Source organism: Diabrotica virgifera, chromosome 1, assembly GCF_917563875.1.
Source record: "Diabrotica virgifera virgifera chromosome 1, PGI_DIABVI_V3a".
NCBI classification, from domain to species: Eukaryota; Metazoa; Arthropoda; class Insecta; order Coleoptera; family Chrysomelidae; genus Diabrotica; species Diabrotica virgifera.
The window spans coordinates 128,321,305-128,334,800 of NC_065443.1; the positions used below are offsets into that span (position 1 = coordinate 128,321,305).

The 13,496-nt window shown below is 32.7% G+C and overlaps 1 protein-coding gene across 50 annotated transcripts in view; it reads right to left on the reverse strand.

Annotated features, from left to right (window-relative positions):
- The window catches only part of LOC126892480 (serine-rich adhesin for platelets-like), a 46,573-nt gene extending 36,831 nt beyond the window's left edge, over positions 1-9,742 (reverse strand). For 17 of the 50 annotated variants that reach the window (XM_050662030.1, XM_050662254.1, XM_050662172.1 and 14 more), the window contains exon 1: positions 9,422-9,741. In XM_050662030.1, the coding sequence (XP_050517987.1) occupies positions 9,422-9,487 (66 nt within the window). In that variant the 5' untranslated portion in view covers positions 9,488-9,741. Of the gene's footprint in view, positions 1-9,421 lie in introns of all 50 variants that reach the window. The other 33 variants (XM_050662178.1, XM_050662100.1, XM_050662129.1 and 30 more) reach the window with 3 other exon arrangements.
- Between the last annotated feature and the right edge of the window lie 3,754 nt (positions 9,743-13,496).

Consider the following 13,496-nt stretch of genomic DNA (forward strand, 5'->3'; position numbering starts at 1 on the left):
ATTTCGTTTTTTTTTCTACTTTTTTTGCTTATAACTTTAAAACGATTCATTTTGGAACAAAGTTGTATAGGAATAAAACAAATATAATTAAATTTTCTATCAGATGCGATTGGTCAAAAATGTCTTAATTTATCAGCCTTGCTGCAAAATAGCAATAAATATAAAATATGGGGACAAAACAAACCTGTCTTTATTCAATGATTTTCCATCACTTAGGTTAAACTTGGAACCTTCCTAATTCGCTTAGAAAATTTTTGTGATGTGCTAAAACCGTACACCGAATTTCATTAAAATTGACTTACTAGATTTTGAATAATAGTTTTCAATCTAAACTTTTTTTTTAAATTAAAACTTTTTAAAATCTTGCACAACAAAATCTAGAACATACAAATATTTGTCAATTTTTTTACATATAAAGAAGCACTCCACCTATCTAACGCACTTTACAGAATTGAAATCGGATTGTTTAAGCAGCCTCAGCAATATTTTAAAGTTATAAACATTTTTTTGGTTTATAAACAAATTAGTCCTGTGGCCAAGAGGAGGTGCTACGGGCGCCTTTATTTAGATGGACTTACCCAAGATTTTTATGTATTTTTTGACCCGTAGAACACGATTTTTTTGGATTTGATCCGGATGTCGATAAGATTGTTATAAACAAAGAACTTGAGGAATTATACAACATCGATTTTTCGCAAAATAAAAACATTTTTTTGTATTTCTTGGGTAATTCTAAGCTAAAAACGTTCTTACAAGTTTTTTCGTAGGATGCATAGTTTTCGAAATAAACGCAGTGGAACTTTCAAAAATTCGAAAAATTGCAATTTTTGAACGCGAATAACTTTTGATTAAAAAATAAAATAGCAATTCTGCTGACAGCATTTGAAAGTTTAAGTCAAACTATACCGGTTTTAATTATTTGCATTGCTAAAAATAAATTTTTTTTATTATTAAACAAAGCTATTTGTTTATAAGCCAAAAATTGGTTATAAGTTTAAAACATTGCTGAGGCCCCTTAAATAATCCGATTTTAATTCTGTAAAGTGTATTAGATAGGTAGAGCCCCTCTTTATATGTTAAAAAATTAGACAAATTTTAAATTGTCTACTTTTTGTTCAGAAAGATTTTAAAAAATTTGAACCTTTTTAAAAACATTTAGGTTGCAAATTTATTATGCAAAATCTATTAGGTGGATGTTAATGAAATTTGGTACACGATTTAAGTATATTACAAATAATTTCTTAAGCGAATTACTAAGATACTAAGTGCTACCAAAGTGGTTAAAAACATTGAATAACAACAGGCGTATTTTGCCCCCTTATTGTGTATTTATTGCTATATTGCAGAAAAGGTAATAGGTTAAGACATTTTTGACCAGTCGTTTATCATACAAAATTCAATTATCTTTATTTTATCTTTTTACGACTTTGTTCCAAAACGAATCGTTTTAAAGTTATAAGCAAAGAAAGTAGAAAAAAATGGACGTTTTTCGACATTTTTAAATATTTAATTTTTTTTATTAATGTTCCGGGCATATTTGAGAAGGAGCATAAGTCAATTATTTTTACTGAAGGTGTCACCTAACTTTATCTGCCAAAATCCGAATTCACATCCAAAAATAGACGTTTTTTCACAGATCCTTACTGGTCTACAATACTTCTGTATGTTAAATGATTATGTGATTGTAAAGTGGTAAAAATTTCATTCGGACAGCTGTGTCCACAGGTTTTAATTTGATCGATTTTTAGAGTATTGATTTTGATAATAAAAGACAATTCTCTATGCTTATTTTATATTTCTATTTAATTCATTTTTCTAATATTTTTTCCCGATTAGAACCAACTAAGAGATACTGAAACCACGAGAGAAGATAAGTATAACATAAGATAATTTAGATATTTTTTTTGTATTATAAAAAGGCACCCTGAGATTTTTCTTAATTTTTTTTGTATGATTTGTGGCAATTGGGTAATTGATTAAGTAATTAATTGGAGTAATCAAATAAAGACTAATTGATATCAAAGTAATAGAAAGGAGATCATAACCGTATATATTAATCTTACGCTAAAATAAATAATAGAATAAAATGGTTTTATTAAAAATTGTGTTTTATTTATATTGATATTGATGTTCTTTCGATAGTACTAATTTTGATCATATTGATATCGAGTATCGAGTGGAGTATCGCAAACTAAAGTGGATTGTAAATGTGACATTGTAACCTAGTGGATTAAAAAAACCGAAAACCGGTTTTTGGAAAAATCGGTTTTATTGGCCGGTTATAACCGCCCGGTTAAACCGTGAGCAAAAAAAAACCGGTATAACCGAAAACTGGTGTTTTGTCAAAAACCGCCATCCCTAGTAGGCGGACGACCTCTACTTCGATATGCTTCTTATCTTGGACACTGGAGACCAAGACAAGAAGGACTACACTATGGTAGTTATAATGAATGTATAGTAAAATATTTTCTTATAGACTGATCATAGACTATCATAAACTATGCGAATACTATGCACCGGTGTGGTTGAATAGCAGGCATATTCACCTGGTTGACACTCAGCTAAACCATGCTATGCATATGATAACAGGTACAATTATCCTCACCTCCACAATGTGGCTATCCATCCATCCATCCAATGGCACTACAGCCCAAATCGAGCCTTGGCCTCCTTCAACAAGCTTCTCCAATCATTTCGATTTACCGCTGTTCTTTTCCATGAACGCGTTCCCAGGAAGTTCCTGGCATCCTCATCGACTTCGTGTTCCCATCTCTTTTTAGGTCTTCCAACAGGTCTTTTTCCCTGCATTCTTGCATTTAGCAATTTTCTGGGGATTCTATTCTCATGCATGCGGACCACGTGCCCTGCCCACCGTAATCTCTGCAGTTTAGTGTATTGTACTAGAGTTGGTTCGCTATATTGCTCGTATATTTCTCTATTATACCTAATTTGCCAGTTGTTATTTTCACTTATTGGGCCCAGTATCATACGTAATATTTTTCTTTCAAACACATCTAATGCATTGGCAGATTTCTGTGTCACCACCCATGTTTCGCAGCCATAACTTACTATGGGCCTAATTATTGTTTTATATACCCGGAGTTTTGTTTTAACGTCCCCTTAAGATGTGGCAGCCCTTAATCGAATTGGAACAAAATGTGGAAGATGCTCCGACTTCTTCTACAGATGGAGTGAATAATAAAATATATAAAAAAACTGGATACATGTTTGTAATCAGGGCCGCGCCGTCCATAAGAGCGGAGAGGGGCGGTGCCCCCCGGCGCCGAAGTAAAAAGACGCCGGTAGGTACCGAAAAAAAACTTGACAATACCGAAATTACCAGAAATATTAATAATATTTTATTATCTTGTAAAATTGAAAATTTACAAATCGTAGGTAGATATAAAAATAGCAGTTATTACCTATTACTTTGATCCCTTAAGGTGAAACAGTAGCGAAAACGCGTTCCAAGATTGCGGCTGTAATTTTGAATATCTTTTCGAGATATTTGGCACACGTATTCGTAATATAATAAAGAATGGCGGTACAGAGCCCAATTTCAAAAATATATTAATATGTGGAAATTACTCTGTAATTAAATACAATATTAAAAAACGCTGGACGGAAGGGCCGTCCGAGAACTTTATCGTACCGATCTATTATCGTTATGGTACTAGATACTGGCATTCTATAAAAATTACAAAATTACTCGTTATTTTGATATTTTAGAAACACCTTCTGTACTTGAAAGTATTTTATGGTTCTACGCATCATTAATTCCTGCATTTGAGAAAATGTTCGATGCCATATTTCGGGGACACACTATAGATGTATAGATTATTGCATAAATCAATAGAATATTATAGTCATACTTTCATTTCAAATTAGTTCATTTTTCTGAGAAATTAATAGTTTACAATATTTGCATTTCACTCTTATTTCTATTACGCCAGTCAATGCACGAGATTAAAAACAAGATATTATCTCCGAATTCTATCCTACTGCATGGATTTTAATGAAATTTTGGGAGTAGCCCAATCTCCTAATTCAAAGTCTATCCTATATACTATGGCGCTTTTATCATGGGGAAGGTTTAAAATTTAAAAATTCATTCTATAATTTGATCACATTTTTTACAAAAACCATTCATTTTAAACCCGTTCAACTTTTTGAAAGTAGAAATAACACTATATTAAAAGGTATTGCAAAAGAAAAACAATGCATTTAAATTATGGTGGATGGGGAGTTAAATGTATATACTTTTCATTTTTGCTTAAAGTATATTAGTCATATATTTTTTTGCACCATATCTCGCTTAGTTTGTATGTAACCGACATTTAACGGTGCTCGTTTTAAAGGCCTTTTCAAACACTACAAAAGGTGTTGGTAGCATTATACACCCAAAACCTACCGTTCCTCTGTTATTTCAAGTTGAATACATCAATTTGAGCATGCACCAAAAAACAAACTATTTTCACCTACCATATCTCTTTTTGTATAATAAATAGAATATTTACGAAGGAACGAATCTCTTTATTATTTATAATCTAAAAAATGTTTTATATAGTGTTTTTAGTTCGATGCATAGTTTTTAAGGTATTCACAAAAAGTCCGTCCTAACAGGTGTCATTTTTCAATGAAAATGGCCAATTTTCAACTACGCATAACTCAAAAAGTATCGAGTTCTCAAAAAAAAGTATAGACTAGTTTTTGCTTAGAAATAGGTTCATTAGCCACTTCCGTGCTTATTTTGACCAACAAATTTTCCACCCCCTTGAAGAAGTGGGAACCGCCCCAAGATAAAAGCGCCATAGTATATAGGGTAGATTTTGTTTCTTGAGCTATTCCCTACTTAATGTGAAAATATCAAGTACATCAATGTAGTAGGATGAAAGTCGGAGCCAAATACCGTCATTGACTGCCCTACAATAATGCTCTGCTATGATCGCGTGAGAGATGACACACATAAGATTATAGCAAAATTTCTATTTACCGTAACTTTTCGAGTTTTTGAGCTATAGCAATGAATTTTATGTCATTGGAAAGGTAATTTTGCATTCTTTCAAAATATGTAAAAATATATAGGGCATATCTAAAAAAATTAAGATTTTTTATTCATTTCCGGTTCAACCGGAAGCCATATTTTTGATGAAATTTATTGTGATAATAGATAATAAAGTACCATATATGTCTGCAAAATTTTAAATTTAAGTTTTTATTAAGAAGGAAGTTACGGGCACTCGAATATTTTTTTATAAAAAATTCATAACTCCCTCCTATAGGGAGTTAAGAAATCTGATTAATGCCATTCAATTTACTGATAGAATATCAAAAACATATCAAAAAATAAAAAAATTCCTTGGAGCCATTTTTGAGAAAATCTAGTTCAAATTTATGTCAAATTTTGACCCCTTAAATATAGGCAACCCGTAACTTTTTCTGAAAAACGATAACATCCTTATTATAGCCCCATCTTTAGGCTATATAACGACTTTTTCAAATTAAACTTATCTTAAACACGTTTTTAGATTGGTAGGGAAATGTGTCGAGTGGGCGGTCGGCCATGTTGGCCGCCATTTTGAATTTGGAAATGTCAAATTCCGTATTTTTATTTACCTATCGATGAGCTTACTTTGAGTTGAATTTCATTCATTTCGGTCAAAATTTGCAAAAATGGGCCCTAAATAACCCCCCTATTTCGGCCCCCCTTTGAGAGGTTTTTTTTGAAAAGCTTAGTTTCTCGACAAAATTCTCTTAAACTTACTCATACCGGATTTCATCAAAATCGGTCCAGTAGTTTTTGCTGGGCGGTGGCGACATACGTACGTACGTACATACTTCCGACATGTTTTTTTTTTATTTGCTTTTTAGACTCAGGGGGACTCAAAACGTCAAAAAAAAGTGAAATCTGAAAATTTTTTTTTGCACGATCCTATAACTTTATCTGTTATACTATACTACGTAATCCTATAACTTTATCTATTATACTATACTACGTATATAGTACGATAAAGTAAAAACGAGCCTGTACCGCCATTAAGAAGAACAAAAAATACACTTTCTTCAAATAAACTTTTTTATCCGATGCCTAGATTTTGTGTCATTTTGGAACTACTAATGAAATAAAAAATTTTAGTAGTTCCAAAATGACACAAAATCTAGGCATCGAATAAAAAAGTTTATTTGAAGACAGTGTATTTTTTTGTTCTTCTTAATGGCGGTACAGGCTCGTTTTTTTAATATTGTATTTAATTACAGAGTAATTTCCACATATTAATATATTTTTGAAATTGGGCTCTGTACCGCCATTCTTTATTATATTACGAATACGTGTGCCAAATATCTCGAAAAAATATTCAAAATTACAGCCGCAATCTTGGAACGCGTTTTTGCTACCTTACCTGTTGATCGCTACTGTTTCCTCTTAAGCAAGAATCATATTATCCGTTCCAGCACGTAGCGTTTCGTTTCCTAAAAATATTGATTTTAATGGTTTTAAATATGAACAGTTCATACTGTCCAGAGCGTATAGTATCAGACAACTCTTTGTAAAATCAGGTTTTTCGGAGACTATGCTACGTGCCGGAACGGTGCGGGAATGATAATATGATTCTTGCTTTAAGTGTACGAACCGTTATTTCTTTCAAAGGCCAACGGAGCAAAATGAAAAAATTTTGACCCATGTCAAAATTTTCAATGTGTTTTAAATGTATTCATTTTTTTTTTCGAATCCTGAGAAAACTAATAAATATTTTTGAAAAATTTAAACGCAGAATGAAAGATTACATTATTACCGAGGGCCGAAAGTCCCTGAAAATTTCTATAATGTTTATTTTAATAAGTTACAGGGGTGAAAATAAAAGGAAAAATTTAGTGTGATTTTTAATTGCAAATATTTCTTTTAAAAGAAAATATTTATTTATTCTGAGGGACTTTCGGCCCTCGGTAATCAAGTAATCTTTCATTCTGCATTTAATTCTTTCAAAAATACTTATTAGTTTTCTCAGGATTCCAAAAAAAATGAATACATTTAAAACACATTGAAAATTTTGACATGCGTCAAAATTTCGCATTTTGCTCCGTTCCCCTTAAACTGAACTATTACTCCCTTCACTCACGGTAAAAGATTTCAAAACCTCTGAATTTTAAAGAACAGCTTGGATTAACATTAAATTTGGAATACACATAGCTAACATGTTAAAGAAGAAAATGATATTGTGTCGACGTGTGCTTTTGCCCTAGGGGAGTACCACTCTTTTATGGGGGGAAATATACTTAACGTTAAAAATAAGTCCGGAAGTGGATAAACTGACGAATTGTAAGTAACTATAAAGTTAAGTTGTTTTATAAAGTATTTATATTATTTAAGTCAATATCTACTTTTCGAGTTATTTGCGAGTGAATATGTTCATTTTTCAACAATTTAGACAGTTTTTCGTCTTCCACCGTTTTCCACTAACAAATTACTCAAAAAGTAAGTATTTTACCAAAAATATATTCTTAGGAAAGATTTTGAAAAAAGGCATTTTCTTCAAAATTTCAAATTATTTTTTTTTTATTTGAAACCAATTTTAAAAAAAGCAATTTTAAATGGTGAAACTTCCAGATCATATAAATATACATAAGTGAAGTAAATTGTAAAGCTGTAACGATTAATTTCGTTTGGGATGCTAATTAAGCGGAGATTTTTACGATGTTTTTTACTAAAAAAAAGGGACCAACTTTATTTTCAGCGTTAGGCTTACTTTTGCTACTAGAAACTTTTTTAAAAAACAAAAATAAATCTTTTTGTAAAAACTTAAAAAAGTTGTAATGATTTTTGCCCGAAAAGTGCTTCATTCTTTGGTTATTTCACATTGAAGTGTTCGATTTCTAATTTGACGAATAAGAACCCACTTTTCTCGAGGTGACTCTCTTCCTCTACTAGATCTACTGACTTCTTGCGTGCACAAGTTTTTTAAATTATTTTATAAGCTCTATTTTTGCTAAGAACATTTTTTTCAATAAAATACACACTTTTTGTGTTATTTTGCGTTTGATTTTTATGTTGAAAAATGAACATACTCATGCGCAACATCCTCACTCGCAAATAAATGGAAAAATATTGACTTAAAAAAAAACTGTATATTATTATGGAACAAAAGTTGCTTAGAATTAGTCAGTTTATCCATTTCCGGACTTAATTTTAACGTATATTTTTTCATCCTCGACGAGGCAATATCAACTTTTTTTCTTTGTTATAAATTAGCTATGCGTACCTATGCCAAATTTCATGTCAATCTAAGCGGTTCTTGAAAATACGGAGCAAAAACCGTGAGCAAATGGACTAAAATAATATGTAATTATATATATTTATTTGTTCTCTGATTAGGTAATCGTTGTTTTTTGTAAATATTTATACCATTACGTAATAACTTTTCAGTATATTACTTTCCTGCTGCTGAAAATCTAAGAGCAGAAAATAAGGGTTAAGGTACGATTCCGACATCGACGGCAGGCGGCAGACTGCAACTGCAGACGGCAGTTGCAGTTGTCGCCGTGACAGACGTCACTACTTTGCACTATTAATTTGTATGAGACTGATTCCGACATCTAACTTCAATTGCTGTCCGGCAGAACGTCAGTTGCTAATAATTATACAAATTAATAGTGCAAAATAAATACGTATGTCATGGTAACAACTGTAATTCAGTTTGCAGTTGCCGTCTGCCGCCTGCCGTCGATGTCGGAATCGTACCTTTACCTACCCAGAGGGCCAGGCTAAGAATCACAAGGAGACAGAATACCAAATAATATCACGCAAAGAACAAAAATCAAGGACATAGTAGAACATGTAGCAAAAAAGAAATGGAGATGTGCAGGTCACGTGGCAAGAACACCGAACAACAGCTAGACTAGAAGATTATTGGAATAGCGACCGCGGGCGGACAATCGGATAAACGAAGCAGATATCGACCACCAACGCGCTGGTGTGACGATGCGCGATGCAAAGAGGACTGCCGGGAACTGGATAGCCGGTAGCTCAAGATAGGGTGCCATGGAGAAACTTAGAGGAGACCTATGTTCAGCAGTGGACGATAACGGTTAGATTATGATGATGATGATACTTTCGTAACACATAAAAAATAGTTTGTAGGTATATCGTATAACGATTCAGTAAGCTACAAAAAACTACTTAAAAAGGAAGGGGGAAAGGGGCGCCTAAAATTACTTGCCCCGGGGCGCTTGAAAGCCTTGGCGCGGCCCTGTTTGTAATGTATTGTATTGTATATGTAAATCTAATTACCTATTTTGTGATGTAAGCCATAAGCTAAAGCAAATAAAATATGAGATCAATCAACTCTTTGAAGTCCGTAAATTATTCATGTATGACGTATAATAAATTTTTAGATTAAATAAATAAAATTTTAAAGATACTTACAGACAAAAATACAAACAGAATTACTGTGATCCACAGTATCCCATTGTAATCCCATTGTAATCGCATAACTAATTGTACACTAGAAGAAAGTTCGATTCAAAAACATGAATCGCTTGAGCATCTTCAAATTGTACTGAGAAAACACCAGAATATTCCTAATGTTAAGTACGTTATCTAAGATTAAAGAAACACTACTGTTTAGCAAAGACGTTTGTACAGGATTTACTGGATATTTTCACTGAACGCCACTATTGATGAACTACATAAACTGTGGTACTTGGTAGTTATAATGAATGTATGGTAAAATATTTTCGCATAGACTGATCATAGACTATCATAAATTATCATTTCAAATTTGCTTCTTGTCAATGATGAGACATTTCTTAAGAGATTTTATAAAAACACGGATTTCAAATATTTACAGTGAACTTAGATATAGGGCTTAACGCGTAGTCAGGGTTCTTTGTTATTGAGATTACTGTAAATAGACTAGATGCGAATTTATACTCTTGTTGCCACGTTTAAATTTATGGAAATATATTACTGCACTTTTATAATTTAGTACAGTGAAACCATACATTTTGAAATAATTTTCCTGTTTGTGCATTCGTTATTCTTCATTATTTTCCACTGTGTAACATGTTACGCAGATTCCACTATGTAACATTCTCACAGTGCCATATAGAGGCATATCCTTAGGGTTTGCTCACTACGGAGACCAAAGGATGGTATCCTCGCCTAGAACAGAGTATTCTAATCTTCATCCTCTTCATATTCGTGAATTCTCGCATTTAAAATAATGTATTTATTTTACCTGGCGATTGAAACTATATTATCGATCGCTTTGTAAAATAAATACATTATTTTAAATGCGAGAATTCACGAATATGAAGAGTAGGATACTCGCTAGGCGAGGATACCATCCTTTGGTCTCCGTAGTGAGAGGGTAAAACATGCCGAAGATACATGGATGAGCGCAGTGTACGTCTCGATTGCGGTCGCTACATCGATATCAAAACAAACCTTCATTTTCTTGTATCGTATAGGTATATACCAAGGATGTGTCACCCGTTCATCCTCGCGACCTTGCATGGTTTACACTAGTTTACAGCGATGTCGATGCCAAAACAGGATACGGAAAGTATCTTCGGTGGTACACGACAATTAGACCGAAATCATTAGACCAAAAGCAGTAGACCGAACTCATTAGACCGAAAAGTACTTTACCGAAACCTCACTAGACCGAACAGCATTAGACCGAAATGGTACATAAATTAAAAAAGATTGCAGTAAATTATGCTAAGATTTTGTATATCTGTCTTTTTGTTTATTGTATATTTTTGTATTATTTTATATATAGACTATGTAACTTGTTACTCTGTACAGTTTGGTATGAAATATTTTCATCCGTTAAACCAATTAGTGAAGGTATAATTAAATTAAGGGTAAAGTGACGTTAACATCATTTTAACTGTTTATAATAACCATCCAAATATCATTTAGTTGTAATTACATTAGTCTTATCTCTTTTACTGCGACAAGTAAAAAGAACTGCTTTTCGGTCTTCTGCTGTTCAGTCTAGTGAGGTTTCGGTAAATTGCTTTTCGGTCTAATGAGTTCGGGCTACTGCTTTCGGTCTCTTTACAGTAAACCCTCTTCGGTATGTTCTGCCCGTCATCGATGTAAACCTCGACCGCGATAGCGATCGCGCGGAGGAAGAAATACGGAAACAGATAATGCTTGCTAACCAAGTTTTAATTTCACGACCCGAAGGAAAATTAAATTATGTCAAAGTGTCACGAGGGCAAAAATTCGATAATAATTTTAGAGATCGAGTGCAATTGGTTGCGATTATTTCATGAATAAAACTGTTGAACACCAAAATTTTATTGTAATTTATTTATGTAAGTACAAATTAGTACAATTAAATACACAGTTGTTATAAATATTTGACGGTTGAAAGTCATCACTTTTATAATTTTTAAAACATTAATTGTCATTAATGTCACCGAATGTATTATTTTTTCGTAGCAACGAAGGGCATCTGACGTAATATACTTGACGTCGGAATATTATCAAAAATTATCGGGTATAATATCACAAGAGAGTGAGAATAAATTGAAAATCCCTAATAACACAAAACATTCCAGGAATGTTCCTAGAAGGTACACACAGGACATTGAAAACATTCCTGGAATGTCCCTAAAAGCACACGAACGTCCCTGTAAAGTCCCAGGAAAGTGCTGTGTCAGCATTTTAAACATTCCTTGAATGTCTTGTTGGAACATTTCATGAATGTCTACGAATGTTCTTTGAACATTCACAGTATATCTTTTAGACTGAATGTCTTGTTGAAACATTCCATGAATGTCTTGAAACATTCCATGAATGTCTACGAATGTTCTTAGGACATTCAAAGTATATTTTTTAGACATTCTCTGAAATATATCGTCAGTGATGTAACAATACCTCCTATGTTTTTTCATGAGTTTTGCAGGAGACGAAAAACAGTTTTTAAGGTCACCTCCTGTTTTCATACGTAAGTTTTGACTTGTTTTGTAGTAAATAGATAGTTGAATTTACTACAAAACAAGTCAAAAAATATATGAAAACAGGAGGTGGCCCAAACAAGTTTTTCATCTCCCACAAAATTCATGGAAAAGCAGATAGGAGGTATTGTCACTTCACCGACAATATACCAGAAGTATTTGTGGCCGTACCAAATAATACATCCTTGATAAATATAAACATTTTTATTGCACAAAATCTTGTCATATATTTTTTTCCATGACCATTACTACGATGACGATTCATTGTATTGAATTGTACATTACAATTACAATCTGGTCATAACTCTGACCAATGAGCAATTTTAATTTAACCTAAATTACTACTGTTCCTTAAAATGAAGATGAAGAGCTTACCCCATAGCGTCTCTTATCTAATCTAACAGGCACACAAGCACTATGCCTGCTTATCTAACCGCACTATTCTAACATACACAGGCACACAAGCATTATGCTCTGCTTTTCACTATCACATATCACTCAAACTAGTTAAAAAGGCTTTGTCCTCTTCAATCTTCTAGTTTGCACAGTAGTATCGAGGAGCTGGATTTCCTCAATATTCTTGTAGGTACTTACGAAGTTGTTGCTTGTGACTTCCAACTTTAAAACAAATCCAGCTGTAAAATATTTATGTGCCTGAAGGCTTTTGTATGCTTTCATCTGCTGCTTAGAGTAGTAACTGTGAGACTCCACCAGATATAATCAACTATTTATAACGGGTGAAACGGATAAACCGAGAACTACTAAATGAAATAATCACAGCAAAGGAAATACCATCTGATTGGAAAACAGATATAATAGTACCACTGTTTAAGAAACGAGACGCAAGAAATTGCGAAAATTATAGGGGTATTACATTGACAAGCGTTCCTGCCAAAATATTCAATAGAATAATTGAAAAAGGGCTAAGGGAAAAACTAGAAATAAAACTAGAAGAATCCCAGCATGGCTTCAGAAAAGGAAGGAGTACCCAAGATCTGATATTCATATTGAGACAAATAGGAGAAAAACTATTGATGAAAGGCAAAGAGATACACATATGCTTTATTGATCTGAAAAAAGCTTTTGATAGAATAAGAAGGGAAGATATATGGAAATGTTTAAAGAAAAATGGACTAGAAAAGGATATGATAGAAATAATTAAAGCCTTATATAAAAATAATAAAATAAAAATAAGGACTCACAATCAAGAATCTGATGAATTCCAGGCAAAGATAGGACTAAAACAAGGCTGTGTACTAAGTCCATTACTTTTCTCAATGGTACTAGATGACGCAATAAAGCAATGCAAGGAGAAATCTAAAGACATGATATTGGGAAAATGGAAAATGAACAATGTACAAATACAAGAATTACTATTTGCAGATGATATGGTATTGTTAGCTGACACGGAAGAGAAACTGCAACAAATAATAAACACAGATAAAAGTAAAACAATGGTTATGGCAACTACAAAAAAAGTGATAAAAATTAAGGTAGAAGGACAAGTTTTGGAACAAGTAAACAGC